The 23,001-nt window shown below is 39.5% G+C and overlaps 1 protein-coding gene across 2 annotated transcripts in view; it reads left to right on the top strand.

Moving 5' to 3' along the window:
• The first annotated feature begins 1,581 nt into the window (after positions 1 to 1,581).
• Positions 1,582 to 23,001, top strand: part of cachd1 (cache domain containing 1) — a 167,144-nt gene continuing 145,724 nt past the window's right edge. Inside the window, exon 1 of one of the 2 annotated variants that reach the window (XM_043699442.2) lies at positions 1,582 to 1,884. In XM_043699442.2, coding sequence (XP_043555377.1) covers positions 1,645 to 1,884 — 240 coding nt within the window. In that variant the 5' untranslated portion in view covers positions 1,582 to 1,644. The remainder of the gene's footprint in view (positions 1,885 to 23,001) is intronic. The other variant, XM_087990687.1, reaches the window with a different exon arrangement.

The following is a 23,001-nucleotide window of genomic DNA, read 5'->3' as shown; positions in this document are numbered from 1 at the left end:
AAGTTTCAACCGATAGTTTCAACAAACCTTGCGAAAACCGATAGACTATTGACTTGTTGAGTTTCTCCAGCATAGTAAAACCGACATCCATACTGAATGTTCAAACTAATAAACCTTCAGCAAGCACATGGCTAGTAGCAAACAATCGGAGCTCCAATTTAGAAGTTATGAGGTACCCAGCATTCAATCTGGTCATACAAAATTGATGCACCTGGACGGACACAATTTTTAAAACTGCATGCTGCGTTCAGAAAACGTTCGTTTAAATATTTAAACCTTAGGTTCGCACTGGGAAAGAGAAAAGATGCCAGGATTTTGGAAGAGAAATCTAATTCTTTCAAACAGCATTTAAAGACTGCCACAAAGATGTACACAGCAGAATCTTGATACAAGAAACACTCCATTGTAAATTGAAACCACAGACTCGGAAAAGAAAAGCAAACCAGCAGGTTTCCAAGTCTGCCCAGGCTGGTAAACTCCATAGGAAAGGAGGGGAGTGCTGGCGTTATACTTCCACACAAATTACGTAATTTAAAAATTATACATGTATCTGCATTTCACAGCACAACAATAGTGCATTTACTTATTTCTCCCGTCTTATACTTTACGCAGTCTTTTAGGAATTTCTTTAACCGTCAAAAGACAACGAATCGCGTATACCTTTTCTGAATTGTAAATAAAATGTTCCCTAGACTAAAAGAAGTGGAGTGGATTTTTGTTTTGCGTGTCTTGGATTTGCAGATGTCTTTATCACTGAGAAACTTCAGTGTGGGGCAGATCACAATGACGCTCGGAAGAGCGAAATAGTTTAAGTGGAGGCTAGGTAATGTCAAGCCCGGAGTTTGAAAGACTGTCGTGTTTAAGGGGAAAAGAAAATAAGGCTGAAGAGTTGTTTGAACGTGAGGCATTGGAAAAGAATGAATGGAACTGAATGACAATGAGATCAATGTTAACATTAACACAGCGAGAATACAGAGGATATGCAACATGAGGGTGGGATATTTGTAGTTTAGGAGGAACGAGCGAAGGAAAGTTCATTATAAACACAATAGCGTTGATTAAATGAAGAATTATGTTATACGCGGGGAGTTTAGATGCGATGGCCACCTCAGATCAGACACGTCGTGCGGCTGAGAGGGCAGGGTGGAACTCTCGGAACTGGGTGGAGGATTCACATTTTAGGTTTTTACACAGAGTTGACCAAATCGTCCAAACACAAAAGAAAGTCTGGATTTTCAAAATCTCTTCTTGCGTTCACTATACTGCAATGCGTAGGTGAGGTTGCCATGGTTATACAGATGGTATTATAGCCAGAGATCCAGCCCGGGTTTTACAATGGTCCTTCGCGGCTGCAAGTCCGTCTCTTCACCCCCCACCCCCCCAAACCAAGAGAAAGCAGTGAGTCCCTGGATTCGCTTTTGGAGAGGGAGCTGCTTTGGGGAATCTCAGCGGAGGAAAGTTTTTGTCTTGTTTATACTTGGAGGGAGGGGGAGCGAGCAGTTGGATTTGTTTTTGGGTAGGGAGGGGGGTTGGTGTGGATAATATTTTTAAAGGTGGGGGGCGGGGAAGAACAAGTTTGCAGCAGAGTTTGCAGAAAGTTTTTTTCCCCCCCCCTTTTGCACATCCAGATTATTTTCGTTCGTCATGGCGAGAGGGGGAGGTGGATGTGTTGAGCTGGGAGGTGGACTTGCCGCGGGGTTCGGTCCCCGGGTGTCCCGGCCACTGAGCTCCCTGCTACTGCCGGCTTTGCTGGCTCTGCTGCCGCTCCCAGCCGCTGCTGCAGCCCATGAAGCCGGAGACTTCTCCATCCTGGACGAGGCGCAAGTTCTTGCGAATCAGATGCGAGTCCTGGCTACCAGCGAGCTCGGAGTCTTCAACATGCAGGTAGGAGCATGCTGTTCACCTGATGGACCGTCCCCCATTCCCTCTCTGCGGATACCCCGAACCCCAAGCCACCTGGATGAAGCATCCTCATCCCGAGAAATGAGCCTTCCAAGTTGGGGGAGAGGGAACCTGTTCCTCTAATCCTTGAGTCTTCTTGCATCCTCTTATCTTGGGCGCCCGAGTTTCTTCTATGTTCAACCTTCTGAGTTCCCAATGAGATTGTATTTGCCTGGTTTGGTTGAGAAACGAACTGGCGTGTTGCTAGTAATTCAGCGAAAGTGCGGACTGGAGATTAGATTCGAGGGTATGATGCTGGAAAAGCACAGCAGGTCAGGCAGCATCCGAGGAGCAGGAGAAGTTGCCCGAAACGTGGATGCTCCTGCTCCTCGGATGCTGCCTGACCTGCTCTGCTTTTGCAGCACCACAATCTGGACCATTGCTCGTAATTGTTTGGGCGGGCTAGATGTTGTCATATTGGTTTATTGAAAAAAATAAGGAAAGCTCCGTCTCTATTGCAATCAGTTCCCATTCCAATCGTTGTCCATCATTTATCACTCAACTTCTAATTTCTAAATCTGCCGATTGCATTTTTTATTCAGCGTTACCAGCTATTGTTAAGTAGCCCCCTTCAGACAGACACTGCTACGTTTCTCCTTGAATGCACACTGTGTATTCATTATTCACATCGATGTGCCACGTCTCTTTTGTTTTATTCCAATTCGCTATCGCCTTTCTAGTCATTATTTTCTTGCTCTTCATTTATTTACCAAATTCCATCATTGTTAATTTTTCACGTTACACAAGTTATATGCTTGGAATTTGTATCCTAGTTCAGTCTTCATACAGAGATGCAGAATCTTCATTTAAGTTTTCTTTCTTGATTGTAATTTGTGTCCAGAATAGACATTTACACTATTTCTTTTTGTCTCTCACTATGCTGTCAGGTTGAGGATTAAACTATTTGGGGATCATTGGTAATCTATTAGTACCTATGACCTGTGCCTTTCCGATTCTGTTAACCCATTATAGGCTTCACATCAGCGATTGATTTTAAAGTCATTTGAATTCAGAAGTTTCAGTAATTAAATTCTCATCCTTTCCATTTTTCTTCAGCTGAATGTCCTGATTGTATGTAGCAGTAAATTTTAATAAGTGTAATGTCATTTCAACTTTAAAAAATTATTTTGATGTTGAATTGTGTATGCTTTCAAAGTAATGCTTCATGGCTCTTTAAAGCTAACTCCAAGAGACAATCTCAGGGTTAAATTCATTTCGCTTTTGCTTCTATTCCCTGCCCACAGATACCTGTGATAAATGTGATGATGGGTGGTATCTTAAGCCTGAGTGGAGCTGACAAAAGGTGAAAGCAAATGGTCCCTGCAGTCAAGGAGGTGTTACACATGCTCAAACTGTGTGCCACTTCTAAGATGTGGGAAAGTTTTGTCTCTCTGAGAAGGGGTACTTAATTACCTCCTTTCATTCTTTTTGTTGTTGCTGGGTTAGGCTCTAGTAAATATTGATTTATTTTTTCAGAGAAATTTGGTTATTCATTGAGAGGCAAAGATTTAATTTGAGTTACTCCAGTACTTAGGTGGTCAGTGGATTTGATGGGGTATTTAACAGAGGCTAGAAATCCCTGATTTGATTTCTGGTTTGGGTGCAGTTAATTGATCACAATAGGGGAGCTGGAAGTGTAAGGGAGTGAATCATGAATGTCCAGTATTTAAAATCTCGAGAGACAAATCAGCAGAGTTCTAGCTTCTAACTAATATTGAGTGTCCACAACTGGGAAATGTGGATATAGGATGAGGTAGCCTTGTTTTTGTAATGCGTTGTGCTGGATGAGTAGCTTTTTGACCTGTTTGTATGGTAACATTGTTCATAATAGAGAAAAGCCTTATTTTTTTCTCTCACTCCCATCAATTCAAAGTGTGAATGGGGCAGGCATCGAGGGAAGCTTAAGCTGAGGATCTGCATTCCTGACTTTAGTGATTTGTACAGCACCTTACCTTCCTTTTATGTGTTTGCTGTACACCTTTAATTTATAAATTTCCAAATGCATGGAGTTACAGATGCAGCTCTGTTCAATTGTATTTAACCAACCTTTTAAGGATTGTATGTGTTTTTTTTTGACAATTTGTAGTAATGTGGTTCCTCATCTTGGTTTCTTCAGATGTTTATGGAGGCCACAAATTTTATTTATTTATACAGATGACTCTATACTTATTGTATAAATAATGGTTTGAGTGAACATATGTTGCAAAGAAGCCATGTGGATTTGTAAGTTTCTGTAGCCATTTTGCAAATATTTTCAGTTTTGTTTTCTACCGTTCTCCAAACAAAGTTCAAAAAGCAATGATTTCAGCTGAAGACTGGTTTTGCTAGTGCTAGGAACTGCCTGGTACCTTGTCCAGGTGGCAGTTTTCTATGGAAACCTTAATGGTATTGTTGCCCCAGCTATTTGAGGTGGTACCACATTGCAGCCACGCCTTGGCCCAGTTTTCACCTCATCTGCATTTTAACATTAGAGTTACTTGGATAGAAATCAGCTTTAGGAACTCGTGACGATTTTATCACTCTAGTTCAGGGTTACTGAAGGTCTGCTGCTCTTCTGGCTGAGATCAGCACAAACTATGAACTGAAACTGAGACCTTTTGCTCAGAGTAGTTTAGCATCGAACATCAAGTGGTGCATTTATTCATAATAGCCTCTAGCAGCAATTCTCTCTATTGAGAATTAAGTTTATAATGTAAATGCAGTCCACTGTAAAATTACTTATCAGATGGTCCAGCATTAGAGAGTGTCTTAAAAGCAATCATGAGAATGGTTCCTGAGATAAGAAATTTTCAGTTAGGTAGAGATTTAGATAAATTTGGACTGTCCTTCTTAGTAAAGGAAGACTTAGGAAGATATACTCTGATCAGATAAGTTGTTGGGGAAAAATATATTCCCACTGCTGGGAGAATAGAGAATGAGAGGACACAGATTTCATGAATTGGCAAAAGAAGCAATAGAGACTTGAGGAGAAACTTGCTCATGCAAGAAGTGGTTAGGATCTGAACTGTGCTGCCTGATCATGTCTGTTGAACCTGCCTCTACCACATTCAGGAGGGAATTGGAGCAGTATCTGAAAAGGAACAATCTACAGGGTTACAGGGAGAAGGCAGGGAGTGAATAACACGAGCTGATTTGCTCAGTTGGAGACACTGCACTAGCATGTCTTGTTAAATGGCTTCCTTTTGTGTTGTAATAGTTCTGAGATTCTGTATATTTTCTGTTTTTCAACAGTAAATTTAGTTTACAACATGGTGTTGAATTTAGAATATTTACTGAACAATATGACTATATAATTGCTTTTAAAAACAAAATTCCTTAATTATATTGATAGGAAATACATCTTTTGCTTTTGTTCTCCAACATAGTTTCTTGTCATTTCAAAATATAACGTATTCTGATATTGCCAAACTGCGCACGCAGTATTAGCCTTGGCATTTGGTCAGTACATGTGGTTACATCTAAGTTTGAACAGTGAAACTGCTCCAAATGCTTTGTTGCCTCAAGTCACCATCATTAGTTTGTAAACACATCAAAATAAGTTACTTTGTTGTTGATGTTACAATGGTGCATAAGTGTTACACACAGTTGATAAATTTAGTGCAATCAAGCTACATAAACTGTAATATTTCAAATTCATTTCTCGGCTCAATCTGTACTGAGTTAGCTAATCTCAGTTGGAGCAAGCACTAAGCTGAAAAGTTCTGTGATATGTTTGATCCAGGCCAGTATTTCCAACTTTTGATCAATATCTAGCAATGTCTACCATGAAGTGGGGATGCTGGGAGAGGATTAGGGTCACTTTATTCCATGTTCAAATCACTTGAGAACCTAAATTTGTTTAGACTCATGCGTGAAAATTGTAATGATGAAATGTTGCTCGCATTTCCTAGAATCCTGTGAAAATGTCCGATAGCACGAGTCAGTGTTTTCAGGAGATAAGGAAATGTTAAAGGAAGTGCCTTCTCAGGCATAGTTGAGATTGAGGGGCAGTTAGAAATGTTTAATTTTCTACCCTGAGCTACACAATGCAGGGAAGTTAATGGAAGGAGATCAGCTTGTTGCTGTGACTAGGGACTGTGGGTGTGTGGACTGACTGCCCTCCTTTCCTCCTCTTTTGATTGTAACAAGAAATTTTGAATTTTAAAAGGATCGGCTTGCTAATTCTTTGTGTAATTAACTCTTTAAAGTGAATGTACGAAGAATTAGCTAGACACTTCAGTTAAAATAAGGAAGTTATTTGCTTCATTGTGCTAAAACCCACTCCAGTAAAATTATTAAACAACAAACCTCCTGACTTCTGTAACTTGTGTGCAAACACGATAAACCAAACATACAAAAATACAGATTACACAGTAGAGGAGGTCACATTTGGCCAAATTAAAGTTCTGTAGGGAAAAGAAAGTAAGAGTACACAGGTTGTTGCTGGCTCCTCTACTGAAATTTATACTGGAGCAGCAACAGATTATTTGGTTTGTTGCTCTGAAGATTGTGTGCACGAGGGAGAGATAACTAAATTGGCTTGAGAAACCCAAAACTTCTACTTAAGAATCAAAGCTTTTGGTACCAGAGTTGCTCTGCTGACTAGTTTGGTTAATGTGCAGCTGTGCCAAATGGGCTCGGAGTTTCCCCGTTTCATCCCCAAGATTGTGCTGAGTTAGCCAATCTCAGCAGGGCAATCAAAAGGGAGCGGCATTTGTCATTAGTGCAGATGGAAAAACATTTTTTTAAAAATGCTCAAAGTTTCACTCCTGATTGATATAATCAATACCCAGTGATTCCTAATAGAAAGTAGGCCTGTCTGGTTTGCAAAGAATCAGCATGGTGCTGATGTTTTGAAGAATGGATATCCTACTGACAGTCATTGTCTCGATCTTTACCTGAAATATAGTCACTTGAGGGAGATAATAAAGGGTGGCTGACACTGTGGACAATATCCCAGGGTAAGAAGTTTCTTCAGAAGGTGATAGGATATATTTGAAAAATACTTGAACTGTATTTGCCACATAGAAAATTAACATTCAACAGATTTCTTGCTTTTTTTTTGCTGTTGTCCTATCTGTCAGTTTTTAAAACAAGCATATTAATTAGGAAAATGAAAATTCCCTTCGTTCTGTTTTAATAAGTGTGTGGTGTCTTTGAATTTGTGCATAATTCAGTGAATCTGTGTGGGAGGTAGCAGAAGGAAATCTTTTTTGTTGTACATGATTGCCTGTTGGTTGGGTTCCAACCATAATATTCCAAGAGGTTATTGTGAAGAATGTCACCGTTGACAAAGATTGCAGTTTTTCATCTTGCTTTATGGTGACATTGTTCCGTAAAATATATAAAACAGAATGCATTCACTAAATCCTTGAGGAGCAGTGGTTAGAATCCTGGAGCTTGAGAGAATAAATCAGAATTTTTAATCTGGCTTTGAACTGCGCCTTCAAAGTACTCAGAAATCACTAATGATGTAAGCAATGTCATATTAGCAAGAGCTGACATTTCACTTCAAACACGGCGAGCACAGCTGTCTGAGACAGATATTAAAAAATGTATATTCTGGGCAAGGTGGATGAGCTGATAATTAGGATTATCATTAAGAGGCACCATTCTGAAAGTAGAACTGCATCCACTGATGGAAATTTCTGTTCTGGAAATTTTCAGCAGGATTGCAGTGAAATTATTTATAAACAAACAGATGTTTAACTGCTATTCCCTGTTTGTTTCAAAACTGCAGAGTAGCTGAGGGTTTAGGATGCTTTAAATCAAATCCTGAGGTTCTTGTTTTGTTCACAATATCATCATTAGGATTTTGAAAAAATGAAATTGTAAAACCCTGTATTTGAACTGTCTGACGACATTGAACAGTGCAAGTACATAATTTTTGAAAATTTTAACTTGATTTATATGTGAAATATAGCCACTCGTGAGATACTGCAGGATGGCTGGCATTGTGGACAACACCGCAGGATAAGGATGTTTGTTTAGAAAATTACATATGTTTGAAAAATAAGGTTAATAGTGCTTGTCACATTTTAAATATAATAACAGATGAAAGATTGCTTTTTCAAAGAGAGAACACTTGAGCAATGGTACCTGCAAAGTGGTTCCTGATGAAGGGCTTTTGTCTGATACGTCGATTTTCCTGCTCCTCGGATGCTGCCTGACCTGTTGTGCTTTTCAAGCACCACACTCTCGATTCTGATCTCTAGCCGTTCTCACTTTCACCGTACCTGCAAAGCAGTCCGTATCACCTTCTACTTTGTGGCAAATTTGAGACTAGTTGCTGTGTGTATTTCTTGGTTTTCATGTTATGGAGCTGGGATACATTACTGTTTTCTCTGCTTTATTTGGTAAAAGAAGGCATGTTAATACTGTTAGAAGGGAGGTTTATTCTAACCTGCATATAGCAATACAGCAGTTAGCAAAGAGTGAAATAGAATCTACAGCACAAAAATGAATTTCACAGCACTAATAGTCCACTTATCTTTGAGCAAACCACCTCCACCTCTCTGTGTTCGCCCATCAATAGGTCCTTCTATTTCTTTCAAATGTCAACTGTGGTTCATTGGTGACATTCTTGCCCCAGTCAGGAGGTTATTTGCTCAAGGATCCTTATCTAGGTTGGCATTCTCAGTAGAGCTCTGATGAAGACTTTACAGTCCAAGTGTTGAACCAAGTGTCTTTCCTCTCCATTGGGTGCCAAAATTCCCATAATGCTATTTCAAAGAGTAGTGGAGCTCTTCCTAGCATCCTTGCTATCACCTTGTTTTTTGTTGTGCCTCTGGTTTTGGGGCATTGCAGTGTGCAAATTAAAACCGTGCTTCCTACGCTACAACAGTACTATACTTCAAAAATATGCAACTGGTTGTAAAGTGCTTTGAGACTTTCTAAAGTTGTGAAAATCATTATATAAATGCAGGGTTTGTTTTGGCTTTTTCTCTCCCTGGTTTGCTTTGGTTAAATGCATCCATGCTACATGCCGCAGAGTTTTGTGATAGTGAGTTCTGTATTCCTTACAGTAGTTAAGATCTAATTGGTTTCTTGCCCCGCTATGAATATTCCTAATCTGCATTTGTAAACAGCACACGTGTTATAACAGAAGGAGCTTCCTATGGGAGAAATCATGTTGCCAACCAGTGCCCCATCCAGCAGTGCCTCTCCAGCAAGCCACTAATATAAATAGTTGTTCGCAGGAAGTAAGTATTGCTGTCATGGGATAGAATGCTACCTCGAACAATGGATAAATGCTATTGCACAAGAAGTGGCACACCCAGTGTGAAAGAACATTAACGAGTGGTGATTTAAGGGTGATGATTTGCTGTTTCCTATAGTGCATTGAGTACATCTAGTGATCTGATGATCACAATGAGACCTGTAAGTGCAAAGGAAATAATCACAATTCCTAATGGGGACTAAACATCACAGTTAATTGCTTTTGAGCTAGGTACGGCATTGGTTAGATGCAAACAAAAATTATTCTCTTATCCCAGAGAGAGGCATTGGTCATATTAGATACAAGGTAAATTGTCCTTTAAGATTCCATCGAGTACTTTCAGACCAGCTTAGATGTAGTTCCAGAACAGTCTTTTATAATGTTTGTCTTAGTCTGTGATCAGATTCTTATTGTTTAACTTTATTTGAGGCTCCTATATTGTATTAATCCATAAACTCAGCGAATGTTCTGGGAACCCAGATTCGAGTCCACCAAGGCAGATGGTAGAATTTGAATTTAGTAAAAGAAATCTGGAATTAAGAATCGACTGACCATAAAACCATTGCCAATGTGTCGAAAAAGCCCGTTTGGCTGACACATCTCCCTCGAGGAAGGGAATCTACCATCTGAAGGGTTACACCCGAGAAGCTGACTTCTCCATCTCTTTATGCTACTTGGCTTGCTGTGTTCTTCCAGCCTCCTGCTTGTCCGGTCCTGAAGAAAGGTTACATCCGAGCCGCTAACTTCTCCTCTACCTGATGCTGTCTGGCTTCCTGTATTCTTCCAGCCACGTCCTTGTCTACCTGTGATTCCAGCACCTGCAGTTTTTTTTTTGTCTCTAATCCTCATCAGGTCTGGTCTACATGTGACTAGAGACCCACAGCAATGTGGTTGACTCTCAACTGCCTTCTCAAATGGTCTGAGCAAGTCACTCAGTTCAAGGGCAGCTTGGGACAGGCAAACATGATGGCCAAACAGGGCCACCCATGTCCCATGAGTGAATGAAAAAAAAACATGCCATTTGGATGGTGTCATTCAAGAGTTTTGTATTCTGATGAAAGGTCATTAACTGAAATGTTAATTGGTTCATCTCTGTTGATGTTGCCTGAATTTTGCCAATTCTTTTTCTTTTCTTATTTTGGTTTGATAAACACTATCTAATTTAGAATGATTGCCAATCTCACTGCTGAGTGGGAGCAAGATAATTAGTGTGGGAAATTTAAAAATGGTAGGCAGTGCTTTTGAGGTTGTATGTACAGCACATGAGCCAAGTATGGAGTCAATGATTTTTTTCTTTGCACTAATTTTTGGTGACCATTGTTGAATTGAGATGAATAAACTGTAAAGGGAGGTTCTAATGCAGCAAAGCTATACCCAAGACAGTATCTCCATTATTCCCAGGATATTTTAACTTCAGCATCTACCGTGGTGCCATTTATTTGTATTTGTATTGCCAACCACTTGTTGCTGTTAAATCATCATCAGTTCATTACAAAGTTTAGGGGTTTTTTTTAGTATTCAGTCTGCACTATCAGTTGCTGTGGGCCACGCCAAATTACTATATTACTGAGAGAAAGGACTTTCCTTTTCTTAGTTTGAACCCTATTCTAAATCAGTTTCTGAAGCATTAATAAGTGTCTTACCTAACAGTCATTCAGTCAATTTCAAACTGCACCTTAAGTGCTGGTTCCTGTGCTATTTATCCACCTTCTATAACAAGCTCATAGAAGGTGAGGAAAAATTGATTGAGTACTGTCCCTAATAAGATTTTCTTCTGTCTGTTCACTGAAATGTGTGGACTCTGCTGGACTCCATAATGTGTGATGTAGCTGACGTTGAAAGTTGACAATCAGCAATGACAGCTTGCATTTCAATAAGCACCTTTACTGCAAGGAGGTACCAAAGATCTTATGAATGGAAATCAGGTGAGAGAATGAGTGATCTAGTTATGGGAAAGGAGGAAGAAGTGAATGGGTACTGAGACTGAAAACGTGGTCCATTAAGGAGGACAAATGAATGTTGAATGAATTCAAGAGAAAATGGAAAAGTGGCTGTGAGTTTTCCACATTGTTGGAATAGAGAAAAAGAGCAATGCATAAAATGTCAGTATGCAGGTGCAGAGAGGGGTCATAAGGTGTGTATGGAACAGCATTGTAGAGATATTTGAGGATAGTGTTAAATTCAGTATTTTGAAGAATAGGGAATCACAATGGAATAGTTCAGGAATTAAAGGATAAAATGCACACAATTAAGATTGTCTGTCTGGCCAGAGGCTTTGGGAGATATGAGACTTGTCTCCACTAGACAATAGAAAGTGCGAATTCAAATATAAATATTTGTTCATTTTTTTTCCCCAGGGCTGATAGAGGAGGCAGTCTAGATTTAATACATAGAGTATTGAATGCCCGCTTGTATGTATTGGTAGTTCTTCTATAACGTGATGATTGTATTCTTGTGTAACACTGCATTAGAGAAAAATCGCGGTTTAGAAACCACAAGTGTTGGCGATGTAATCGCCCTAAAGCCAACACGCATTTTAAAAGTTCACATTTTAGAAACAGTGTCCCCAATTTGTCAATAGCGTTACAGCGAACTTGCACTAACGAAACACGCATCACAGCGGAACAGCCCGTAATGTAATGATCCAATGGACATCTTAATCACAGAGCCTTTCACCTCTGTTTCATAATGTATAATTGTTGCTGTGCTTGGTTCCCAAGGATTGAATAAACTTTTTAGCATTTGGCGCAACTGATGGAGTTTAATTCAGGTAAATGCGAGGTGCTGCATTTTGGGAAAGCAAATCTTAGCAGGACTTATACACTTAATGGTAAGGTCCTAGGGAGTGTTGCTGAACAAAGAGACCTTGGAGTGCAGGTTCATACATCCTTGAAAGTGGAGTCGCAGGTAGATAGGATAGTGAAGAAAGCGTTTGGTATGCTTTCCTTTATTGGTCAGAGTATTGAGTACAGGAGTTGGGAGTCATGTTGCGGCTGTACAGGACATTGGTTAGGCCACTGTTGGAATATTGCGTGCAATTCTGGTCTCCTTCCTATCGGAAAGATGTTGAGAAACTTGAAAGGGTTCAGAAAAAATTTTACAAGGATGTTGCCAGGGTTAGAGGATTTGAGCTATGGGGAGAGGCTGAACAGGCTTGGGCTGTTTTCCCTGGAGCGTCGGAGGCTGAGGGGTGACCTTATAGAGGTTTACAAAATTATGAGGGGCATGGATAGGATAAATAGACAAAGTCTTTTCCCTGGGGTGGGGAAGTCCAGAACTAGAGGGCATAGGTTTAGGGTGAGAGGGAAAAGATATAAAAGATACCTAAGGGTCAACATTTTCACGCAGAGGGTGATGTGTGTATGGAATGAGCTGCCAGAGGAAGTGGTGAAGGCTGGTACAATTGCAACATTTAAGAGGCATTTGGATGGGTATATGAATAGGAAGGGTTTGGAGGGATATGGACTGGGTGCTGGCAGGTGGGACTAGATTGGGTTGGGATATCTGGTCGGCATGGACAGGTTGGACAGAAGGGTCTGTTTCCATGCTGTACATCTCTATGACTCTGACTATTTACTCGATTTGTAAATAGTGTCTTGGGAGGCTTCTCATTTGATCCCAGTCATTTCACTGATAATTTCATGTGTATACTTTCTAAGAGGAATCTTGAGAACCCTGAGTAACCTTTTTCCACTCTGTAACTCAACATGCAGATTCTAATTGTAATGGGGACATTTCTGCCTGTGCCCTTAGCTATCAGCGTGTAATGGGCCTCTTCCTTCAGTGCTTATGTCTGCCAAGTTTCATGGTTGGAAGAGGTGCTTCTGGACTTGGTTTTGTCATTAAGTTCTGGGGGTACCATCACATGAATGAGGGCAATTTGGGGAGTGGAATTGGTAATAGGAGAAAAAGAAGTACACCAGTTCAAAATTAAAATAAATCCCTAGGCTCATTTCTGTAATGACTGCTGTTACTTTACTTTACTTTACGTCTTTTCAAATATGGGGCAATTTGACATCATACAATACAAGAAATGTAGGTGTACTGAGATTCAATGTTTTTTAATTAAAGAAAAACTACAAAAAGACTAAGATAGGTACAATAAATGTATCATAAAATGTTCTTTCTGTCCTTTATTCACATAAAGCAAATCCATTTTTCCCTACCTGATTTCATTGAGATTGATAAAGTAACAAGTGATCTGAATTGGTGACGTTGATCCCTAAAACCTTTTAGGGAAAGATGTGGCTTTAAGAATTATTGTCAATATTTCAGTTAGACAGCACTGACCTAGCAGAATGATTTGAGGAAGGATGTGGAAATTTTCAATAAGTGCCTTTTATTCTGCTGTTCTGATATTGGGATACAATTTTTAACCAGTTATTAGAATATTAATCAGCTGTTACCAGTTCAGAGCCACAAGGGAAGTTTTATTAATTAAAATCTAGCAAACTTGCAGCAATGGTTACAAATACCAAATCTATTTGTTTCACTGTACATGTAAACCATATTAATTGCATGCACTACTACAAGGATGTTGCAGTATTTATGGACACTTTTTTTTTTAACTTTCATCTAATTATTATAGTTCATCAGACCATAAACACTAAAGTTTTCTTACTCCTCTGCCTCCTTGCTCCTTACAGTAGTGTAGGCTTTTTTTTTGTCCAAAAAAACAAGTTTGATACGCTTTGTCAATAAAGGACAGTTAAAGTGCAGAGCAAGTTCATAATTATATTGATTGCCCTTGTCTTGTTCTTTCTATAGGAGATTTTCTGTCCACCTACATGTCCCACTGTGTATGATTGTAGAATCCCTCCAAATTTAAAAAAAAAGCAAGAGGGAGGATAAAGTAAACTGAAAGTAGGTGTTACATTGATAAACCTGGGGATTATCATTTCCTGAAGAAGGGCTTATGCCCGAAACGTTGATTCTCCTGTTCCTTCGATGCTGCCTGACCTGCTGCGCTTTTCCAGCAACACATTTTCAGCTCTGATCTCCAGCATCTGCAGCCCTCACTTTCTCCTCGATTATCAGAAGGTAACATGATTGAACAAATCAGTACCTCCACAGTTTGATTCGGAGATGCCGGTTTTGGACTGGGGTGTACAAAGTTAAAAATCACACAACACCAGGTTATAGTCCAACAGGTTTAATTGGAAGCACACTAGCTTTCAGAGCGACCTGATGAAGGAGCGTCGCTCCGAAAGCTAGTGTGCTTCCAATTAAACCTGTTGGCCTATAACCTGGTGTTGTGATTTTTAACTTTCCACAATTTGAGGCAGTTTGAAGGAATGTGGGTAGATTAGATGTATATTGAGCTTCAGTTTTAATGTAGGAAAGAAGGCAAGCATGTGGATTGTTTTCAAAATTTTGTAAAAACAGAAATTGTATCATAGTATTTCTTTAAAGAGAGAAAAGCAAAATAGAGCCAACTGCAGACTTAAAATGAGAGGTGTTTCTGCTAAACAATGATTTTGTGTGTCATGTTCAGAAATTTGAGAGCTGCTCAAAGAGCCTGATGATGTATTGGTGTAATGTTTAAGTCCTGGATTAACTTGGGCTTTAGTGTCGATATGGGTTACAAACATTAATCTGAATTTTTCTCAATGTATGGAGTTATGTTTGTATCAGGTGTTACTGAGTTGCTGAGGAAAGTACAAAATAGAGCCCTGGTAAAGTGATTTGAAACCTGATAAATGATGTTGCACTATCATATTAGAAATATGAAGTATTTAAATTATGAGGGTAGAATTGAATTGAAATTAAGAGAGGGAAAAAACGTTAAGAACTGTAGTTTGTGCAGAGCCATTCTTGCAGTGCTGAGACATTATGTTGGCTGTAAAATGATATCATTATTGACTTTGTTTAGGAGTGTGTACTGATCTTGATCTCTGTCTTGGGGTCTTTTACTCTGTGTGTGATGTATATTTACAATACCTTACTGAATAGGTTCATCGGCTGAGATCAAGGGAGCATTTTTTTCTCTCTAGGAGGTTTTCTTTATATCTGGTTTGGGAGCTTTCTGCAGTTCCTAGTGCGAGCTTCCAAATCTCTGTTAATGAGAAGGAAAGAAAAACTTATCTCTACAAGCTTGAGTGGAGAACAATGAGCAATGTTGGGAGCTGGGGGGATGGGGACCACTAGCTTTGGAATGCAGAGCAATCAGTGCAATTGACACGCACACATCATAGCATTTGTTATTGCATTTAATTCACCCCCCTACTCCCAGCAGTGGTTTTTGCATACAGAATGAGGGATTTACGTATGGGAGATTAGTTTTTTTTCTCATAACAATAGGCTTTGAGACTTTTTAATTCCTATAGCTCCCAGTGGGTGCTACTTCTCACAGCCACAGGTACCTAGTGGTCATAGGCTGAGGCTGTAATTGAGTGCAAAGCTTCAATTCTTTGAACAGACATTAAAAAGTCCAAGATTTAGGAAACATCCTGCCTTGAAGGCACTAATTATTTCTGATTTAGAGGTGCCAGTGTTGGACTGGGGTGTACAAAGTTTAAAAATCTCACAACACCAGGTTCCAAATAAACTTGTTGGACTATAACCTGGTGTTGTGTGATTTTTAATCTAACTTTTTTGGTTGTGATCCCATAGGTTCTATTTACCTGCCAGTACTTTTCCAACATTATCATTCTTTACTGCAAACCTGGACTGTTTGTCTAGGCAGGCTCATTTACTGTAAGACAGATAATAGCTGGGCTCATGTGTGCACTGTACAATAGAGGTTATTGGTGAGTGTATGAGTTCATCTCTATTTCTATCCCAGCCTAAAGATACCAAGGTTAATTGTAATGCTGTTGCTGCTGGCCTCATTAGGATGAGCTACTTTGGTGCAGACTGAGCATTGAATCTGAGACCTCCTAAACAAGACAAGTCATCTTGATTATCTCCCAGTGAACACCCTACCTGATCATTATTCATTTCTGAAAGGTAGCCACGTCTATTATGCAACTTAATTGTGCATGAAAAACAAAACAGGTAGGAGTGAATAAAAATAACTGAGTGCTGTCGGGATCACAAACTTCCCTTAATCTTTTCCCTGGAGTTTGGTTTCTGCTGGTGACCTTTTGTAGATGTTAAAGTTGTTCTGTTTCCAGAGCTCAGCTTTTTTTTGTGAGAGCATGGTGGATCCTGCTGGGGGTTCAGGATGAAGAATAGAAGGGGGAATGTGGCGGGAATCATTTATCGATTGTCTGCTGCCATTTATTACTAAATCTTGTAAGAAAATATGAATGAGAATACACGGTAAGGAAAGCTTTGAACTTTGTTAGGATGTTATCTATGGTCCACTAATTTTATGATGTCACTTTCTACGCTCATTAAGTTGAGGGTCTTTTGGCACCTGTGTGTATTTACTCTGCATGAATCCATATCTTTAAGTCAGAAAGGAAGGATAGTGGAAATAGTGTGGACTTGGAATAAATTGCTGGAAACTCTGAACAGGGTCCACAGCATTAAGTAGTTTTGAGTGTTTTTGACAGCAACTTTAATACGCCAGTTGCTTGTTACAACAGAACACAGTATATGCACAATATCTGTAGACCACAGTGGGGATGCTGCACTCTACACAGCTTTTTTACATGTAAGACTTTGCAGTTTGATGCTTGCATTAATATTATACCCTTTGTAAAGAAATGCAGTATGGAATGCAGCATGATACAGTTACTGCATGTGTGTTGGCATTTACTCTAGCAATTATGTCCTGCCATCTTTTCTCATTTTCTCTTGAAAACTAAATGGAGGTAAAACTAATTATGGGAAAAAAGGCTATTTAAAATGTCCAGACTTGTGATTAATGAAGTTGAGTGCCCTTATATGCTGCTATTTGTAGAATTAACACTGCCAAAATTATTTTTGAACCAATTTTCTTGCAACACATTCTATTGCTATATCATGTTATTAGTTGCATAAATTATTGATGTATTTAACCTCTCTGGATGGTATCTGTATTATGAAGCCATAAACGTTTGCTTAGATGTGGATCATTGGATACTTTGATCAAGTGTTTTTCATGCATTAAGCAAGCTGAGTGGCTGTTGTTTCAGGGGTAGTACCAAGCCAAACTGTTCATGTCCTCCTTTAATGTTCACCCCTTGGGCAGTAAGTCATACTTGGGTAACATTTACTTTTTATGCTGATTTAAGATGAAGAATGTTGGTTCTGGGGCATAGAACAGGTTTTAATTTCAGAAATTGCATATTGGTGTCACGTTCTTCGAGATGGATAACATCTGGGCTGTATACTGAGTTAACTATGGTTTTGTAATGTTACTCTTAGCTCGTGAACTGATTTTGCTTATATATGTCTACAATATTGGACATTGTATTATATAGAATTTCAATTGCAAGTTGGCCATTCAACCCAACTGACACATTTATGTTAGTGCTCCATGTGAGCCCCCTTCCATCTGGGTGTGTCGTGGTTTATAAATTTTATCGTCCTATATAACTGTCGGTTCCTCTTTACCAAATAAGACTTTTCAATTGCCTCAGTTGTAGAACCTTAGATTGCTGCATTTTTAAAAAGTCCTTTAATTCACCAGTTTAGGCTGGAATGAATTACACTAAATGACACTTTTCTTATATTTTTTTAAAAAAAGAAAAAAATTGCATGTGACATGCCTTTCATGACTTCAGGATGATCCAGAGCCACTTGTAGTCAAGGAAGTAATTTTAAAGTAATGCAGAATGGATAACTGCTAGCACAGTCTATTACTTAAGAGCAAAAGCAAGCTTTGTTTTGAATTAAATTGTAGGATTCACTACACTGCATTACTTGGTATGAAGACCATTAGTTTTTTGCAGATGCATTACTTTATTGACATAGTAGTGCAGCAGGCTAACAATATATAGGTCATAGATAGCCAATGACAATACCAAGGTAATAGCAGGTTTTAAGAAGATTTGTAGCTTTGGTTGAGGTTCTGGATGTAGGTTTGCTCACTGAGCTGGAAGGTTCATTTCCAGACATTTCATCACCGTACTGGGTAACATCTTCAGCGGACCTCCGGGCGAAGCAGTATTTATGATTCCTGCTTTCTGTTTATATGTTTGGGGTTCTTTGGGTTGGTGATGTCACTTCCTGTTCTTTTTCTCGGAGGGTGGAAGACGGGGTCTAACTCGGTGTTTGTTGATAGATTAATTAACAAACACCACGTAAGACCCCATCTACCACCCTCTGAGAAAAAGAACAGGAAATGACATCACCAACCCAAAGAACCCCAAACATGTAAACAGAAAGCAGGAATCATGACAATGCTTTGCCCGGAGGCCCACTGAAGATGTTACCGAGTAGGTTGACGGAACTTCTGGAAATGAACCTTTCAGCTCAGCGAGCAAACCTACACCCAATACCAAGGTAAACTTTTATAGTGTTTACTTGAGACCAGGAGTACTCACTCAGATATGGAATCAGTAAAATGTGACAAGCATAAGACTGAATATGGGTGTTGCTGGCCACGCCAGTATTTATTACCTGTCCATAGTTGGCTTGAAGAAGCTGTGGTGAGCTGCCTTGTTGAATCACGACAGTCCTGTAGTGTAAGGCCACTCAGTGGTCTATGGAAGTGACTTTCAGGATTTTGACCCAGTGACACTGCGGAATGGTAATATCTTTCTAAGGCAGAATAGTGAGTGGCTTGGAGAGGAACTTGCAGGCAGTGGTGTTCCCTTATCTTCTACCAATGTCCTTCCAAATGGGAGAGTCACATTTTAAAAATGCCTTTGAAGGTGTCCTGGTGAGTTGCTGCGGTGCATTTTGTAGCTTGTCCCATAAGAGCAGTGTGTGCATCTGTAATGTTGACGATGATAGTAGGGTGCCAATCAGTGGGCTGTCTGCCTGGGATAGTGCCAAGCTTCTTGAGTTATGTTGGAGCTGTATTCATCGAGAAAGTGGGGAGTATTCTATCACACTCTAGCCTGTAGATAGTCGAGAGATAAGTTAGCAGGACTCCTCGTCTCTGAATTGCTCTTGTAACTACAGTGTTTATTTGGCTGGTTCAGTTTATTTTGTGATGATGGTTAGATTATTCATTGCTATTTACCATGCAGGTCTTGCTGCATCTGGTTACAGGCAGCTTCGGTATCTGAGTCGCGAATGGTATTGATGTTGTGTAATCATCAGTGAATATCCCGCTTCTGACCGTATGGCAGAAATTCTGTCAGGATTCCTGATCGCAACCACTGACTTATGCTGAAAAGCTGCATTGTGCCAGTCAAATGGGACTTGTCTGCCATCTGTGTGGATGAACTAAGCCTGTCAGCATGCACTGTCTCAGCTTGCAAAGGAAGAACAGCCACTTGAGACAGATACTGCAAGAGGACCAACACCCGTGAGATTGTACATGAGACAAAAAAATGATTAAAGAAAATTAAGGAAGTTATTTTCTGCAGAATTTTGCACAAAGCTGGACTGAATAAATCCACTTGCTGTATAAAATATGGAGCCTCTTAAGAGTAAAACTCTGATGCTCTCAGCTGTAGATAACAACACCAGAATGAAAAGCAAATACTTATTTTGTTTAAATAGTTCCTTTGCACATTATTTTAGAGTCACCTTTTTGAAGGATCTGCTTTGTTTATTTGTCAGTGTGAAGAATGTTGGTTTTAGAAATGAATTTAATTGTGCACTATTTGGATCAATCACTCTACAGTGAAGGCAGCTGTATACCTGAAACCCAACAGGCTCTCATGAACAATGCCGCAAGTCTGATAGCACCTGTGGGTAGGGAAAGAGGAATGATTACTGAGGTTATAAACATTTATCAGAACATTAACTCTCTTTCTCTATAGCTGCTTCCAACCTTGAACATTTTCAGTGTTTATTGTAAGAACACTCCTTGTTATGCAATGGGACATTTCAATTCTTTAGTGGGGCATTTCTATTTCCCATAGCAGCCATTTTAGAGCTGCGCAGCTTACTGCCAAATTTCTGAGTTGACCTTTTTTCTCCAAAGAGCTAGTTTTCACTTGATTATCATAGTCACTATAAAATCTCAGACAAAATTAAAACCCAGTCTTAAACTTTATCCCTAAGCTGTAACAAGTTAGTTCATCTTAATTCAACAGAAGTCTGGACTTAGAATTTCTATGGTTTTATAGTGATCCACTTCCAGTCTCCTTTTCCTCTCTGAAGTCTTTGAACACGTTTTTATTTCCCAAATCCATGAGGAAGGTTTTCCTTTGAAACTACATATTTGAATATCTACAACAGGTTTTCTGTATCTGACAGATTATACTGTAATGCCACTTATCAGAGTCACAAAGAGCATTTTATGTAGCTACAGTCTTAAAAAGAGCTGATACACATTTCTCCTTCAATTTCTTCTCATTATTGGTTTGCTCCATTCTATTTCCATCAAAGGATTGTCAGAGATTCACTTTTGATGACTTCTCTTTCCACTCCTTTTGTGGGGAAAGATAATTTTTTTTGTTTTTTAACTGTGATGTCCCCTCACCACTTCTCTCATCACCCTCACTGTCTCAATTAATTGTCAGATTACTTGTTTCACATCCAATAGTGGATGAGCCAAAATCTCTTCCTGTTGACAATTGTGAAAGTAAATGCATTGTTTTTGGACTCCACTCAAATCTCATCCCTCAGCACCAACTGTCTAGTAACAGTCTGAAGATGAACCAGATTGTTTGAAATTTTGGTGTCCTATTTGAACCCAAGCTTCCAACCTACATCCATTCAGACTGCCTATTAATATCTCTGTAACAGTGTTTGACTCGACCTTTGCCTCTGCTCATCTGCAGAAACTGTCACCAATGCTTTTGTTACTTGTAGACCTGACTATTCCAACACTTGGCCTGCTCTCACAACTTCAAGTCAATGAAGGGTATAATGTAAAAGACACTGCTGCTCGTGTCCTAACTTATGCCAAGTTTCATTTGGCCATCACCCTTGTGGTCACTGACCTACATTAGTCCCTCTTTAAGCAATGTTTCTGTTTTAACATTTTCATCCTTATACAGTTGTAGAGCATGGAACAGACCCTTTGGTCCAACTAGTCCCTGCCGAACATTTTCTCAAACTAAACCGGTCCTATTTGCCTGCATTTGGCCCATATCCCTCCAAAGCTTTCCTGTTCATATACTTATCCACGTGTCTTTTAAATTTTGTAACTGTACCTGCATCCAATATTTCCTCTGGCAGTTCATTCCACATGAAAACTATCCTCAAGTCCACCTCCAGTTCCTTTTTAAATGTTTCTCCTCTCACCTTAAAAATATGCCCTCTAGCTTTGAACTCCCCAACCTTAGGGAAAAGACCTTTTGCTATTCACCTGATCTATGCCCTTCATGATTTTGTAAACCTCTTAAGTTTACCCTCAACCTCCTATGCTGCTGTGAAAAGAGTCCCAGCCTATTTCTGTAGCTCAAACCCTGTATTCCTGGCAAATCTTTTGTGAACCTTCTCCACTTTAGTAATATCTCTCCTCTAACAGGGCAACCAGAACTGCACAGAGTACTCCAGAAAAGGCCTTACCAGTATCATGTACTACTTCAACATGACATCCCAACACCTATACTCTCCAAAGTTCTGAACAATGAAGACAAGTGCGCTGAATGCCTTCTTAACCACCCTGTCTACCTATGATGCAAATATCAAAGAATGAAATCTAAAACCTGAGGTCTCTCTGTTCTACAACACTACCAGGGCCTGACCATTAATTGTATAAGTCCTGCCCTCGTTTGTTTTACCAAGATGCAATACCTCACATTTATCCAAGTTAAATTCCACCTGCCACTCAATCCCTTTGCAGCTTTGCTGCTCCTTGTGTCTACAATTTCCTCCAGTCTACCAACCATTCAAGATATCTGCATTCTCTAAAAGTGGCCTTTTAATAGTATTATTTTGATTGCTGCACTATTTGTGGCTATCCTTTCAGCTGGTTGGGACCTAAGCTTGGAAAACTTTGCAATATCTCTACCAATCTTTGCACCCCAAGGCACTCCTAAGAAGCTATTTTGTTAATTAAACTTGTAATCATCTGCCCTAATATTGTCATATGTTCTTCATTTTGGTTTTGTAGTGTCTGTATGGAATGGTTATTACATTCAAAGTGCTATATAAAATGAAGTTGTTGGATCTACAGTGCAGAATCTTTGTGTCCATGAAAATGGGCTCGAATAAGAATGAAATGCAGAAAAGAGGGTGTCAGGTCAGTGACTTGATGTACTCCTCCATCTGACTAATCTGTTAGCCACTTAGAGTAATTAAATAAGTATCTATTTGTGGGCAGATTGGGACAATGGCAGGGGCTACCTGCTGTGGGCATAAAATGGCACATGCCTGGAGTTCTTAAGTGGATGGCACTCTTGGAGGTGGTCTCTTAAATAGCTGCCTCTGAGAGGATCTAATAGGCAGGTGCAATCCCATCATATGGGAGATCGGGACTTTGTAACTCTTAAATAGCTGCCTCTGAGAGGATCTAATAGGCAGGTGCAATCCCATCATATGGGAGATCGGGACTTTGTAACTCTTTAATTACTCATAAATTTATTTGATTTTTGGCCATAGTTTCTGTTCTTTGTTCAGATCACAGTGATGCTTGCTTGAAAGTGTGTGATAAAAGGACAGGATCCTAATTAAATAGCCTCTGGCATGCAGTGTTAAATCTAGCACACAGTAATCACTATTTGGGTGAGCTACCAAGAGCCCCTGTTCTCTCAAATACCATATTGAGAGGGGCCGAGTGATAAAGAACGGAACCTGAGGGAAAAATAATGTATAAAGTATTGCCCATTGATTGGAACAGTGGCATTTCTATAAATGTAAAAGTTCAATTTGCTGATTTTCAATTACTGCCTATGAACCTTTTCCAACATTGAAAGAATGTT

Source organism: Chiloscyllium plagiosum, unplaced genomic scaffold (assembly GCF_037043375.1).
Source record: "Chiloscyllium plagiosum isolate Xiang-an unplaced genomic scaffold, Cpla_swu_hap1 HiC_scaffold_9, whole genome shotgun sequence".
Lineage (NCBI taxonomy): Eukaryota > Metazoa > Chordata > Chondrichthyes > Orectolobiformes > Hemiscylliidae > Chiloscyllium > Chiloscyllium plagiosum.
Note: the sequence above shows the minus strand (reverse complement) of the source record. Positions and strands in the feature narration are given on the sequence as shown.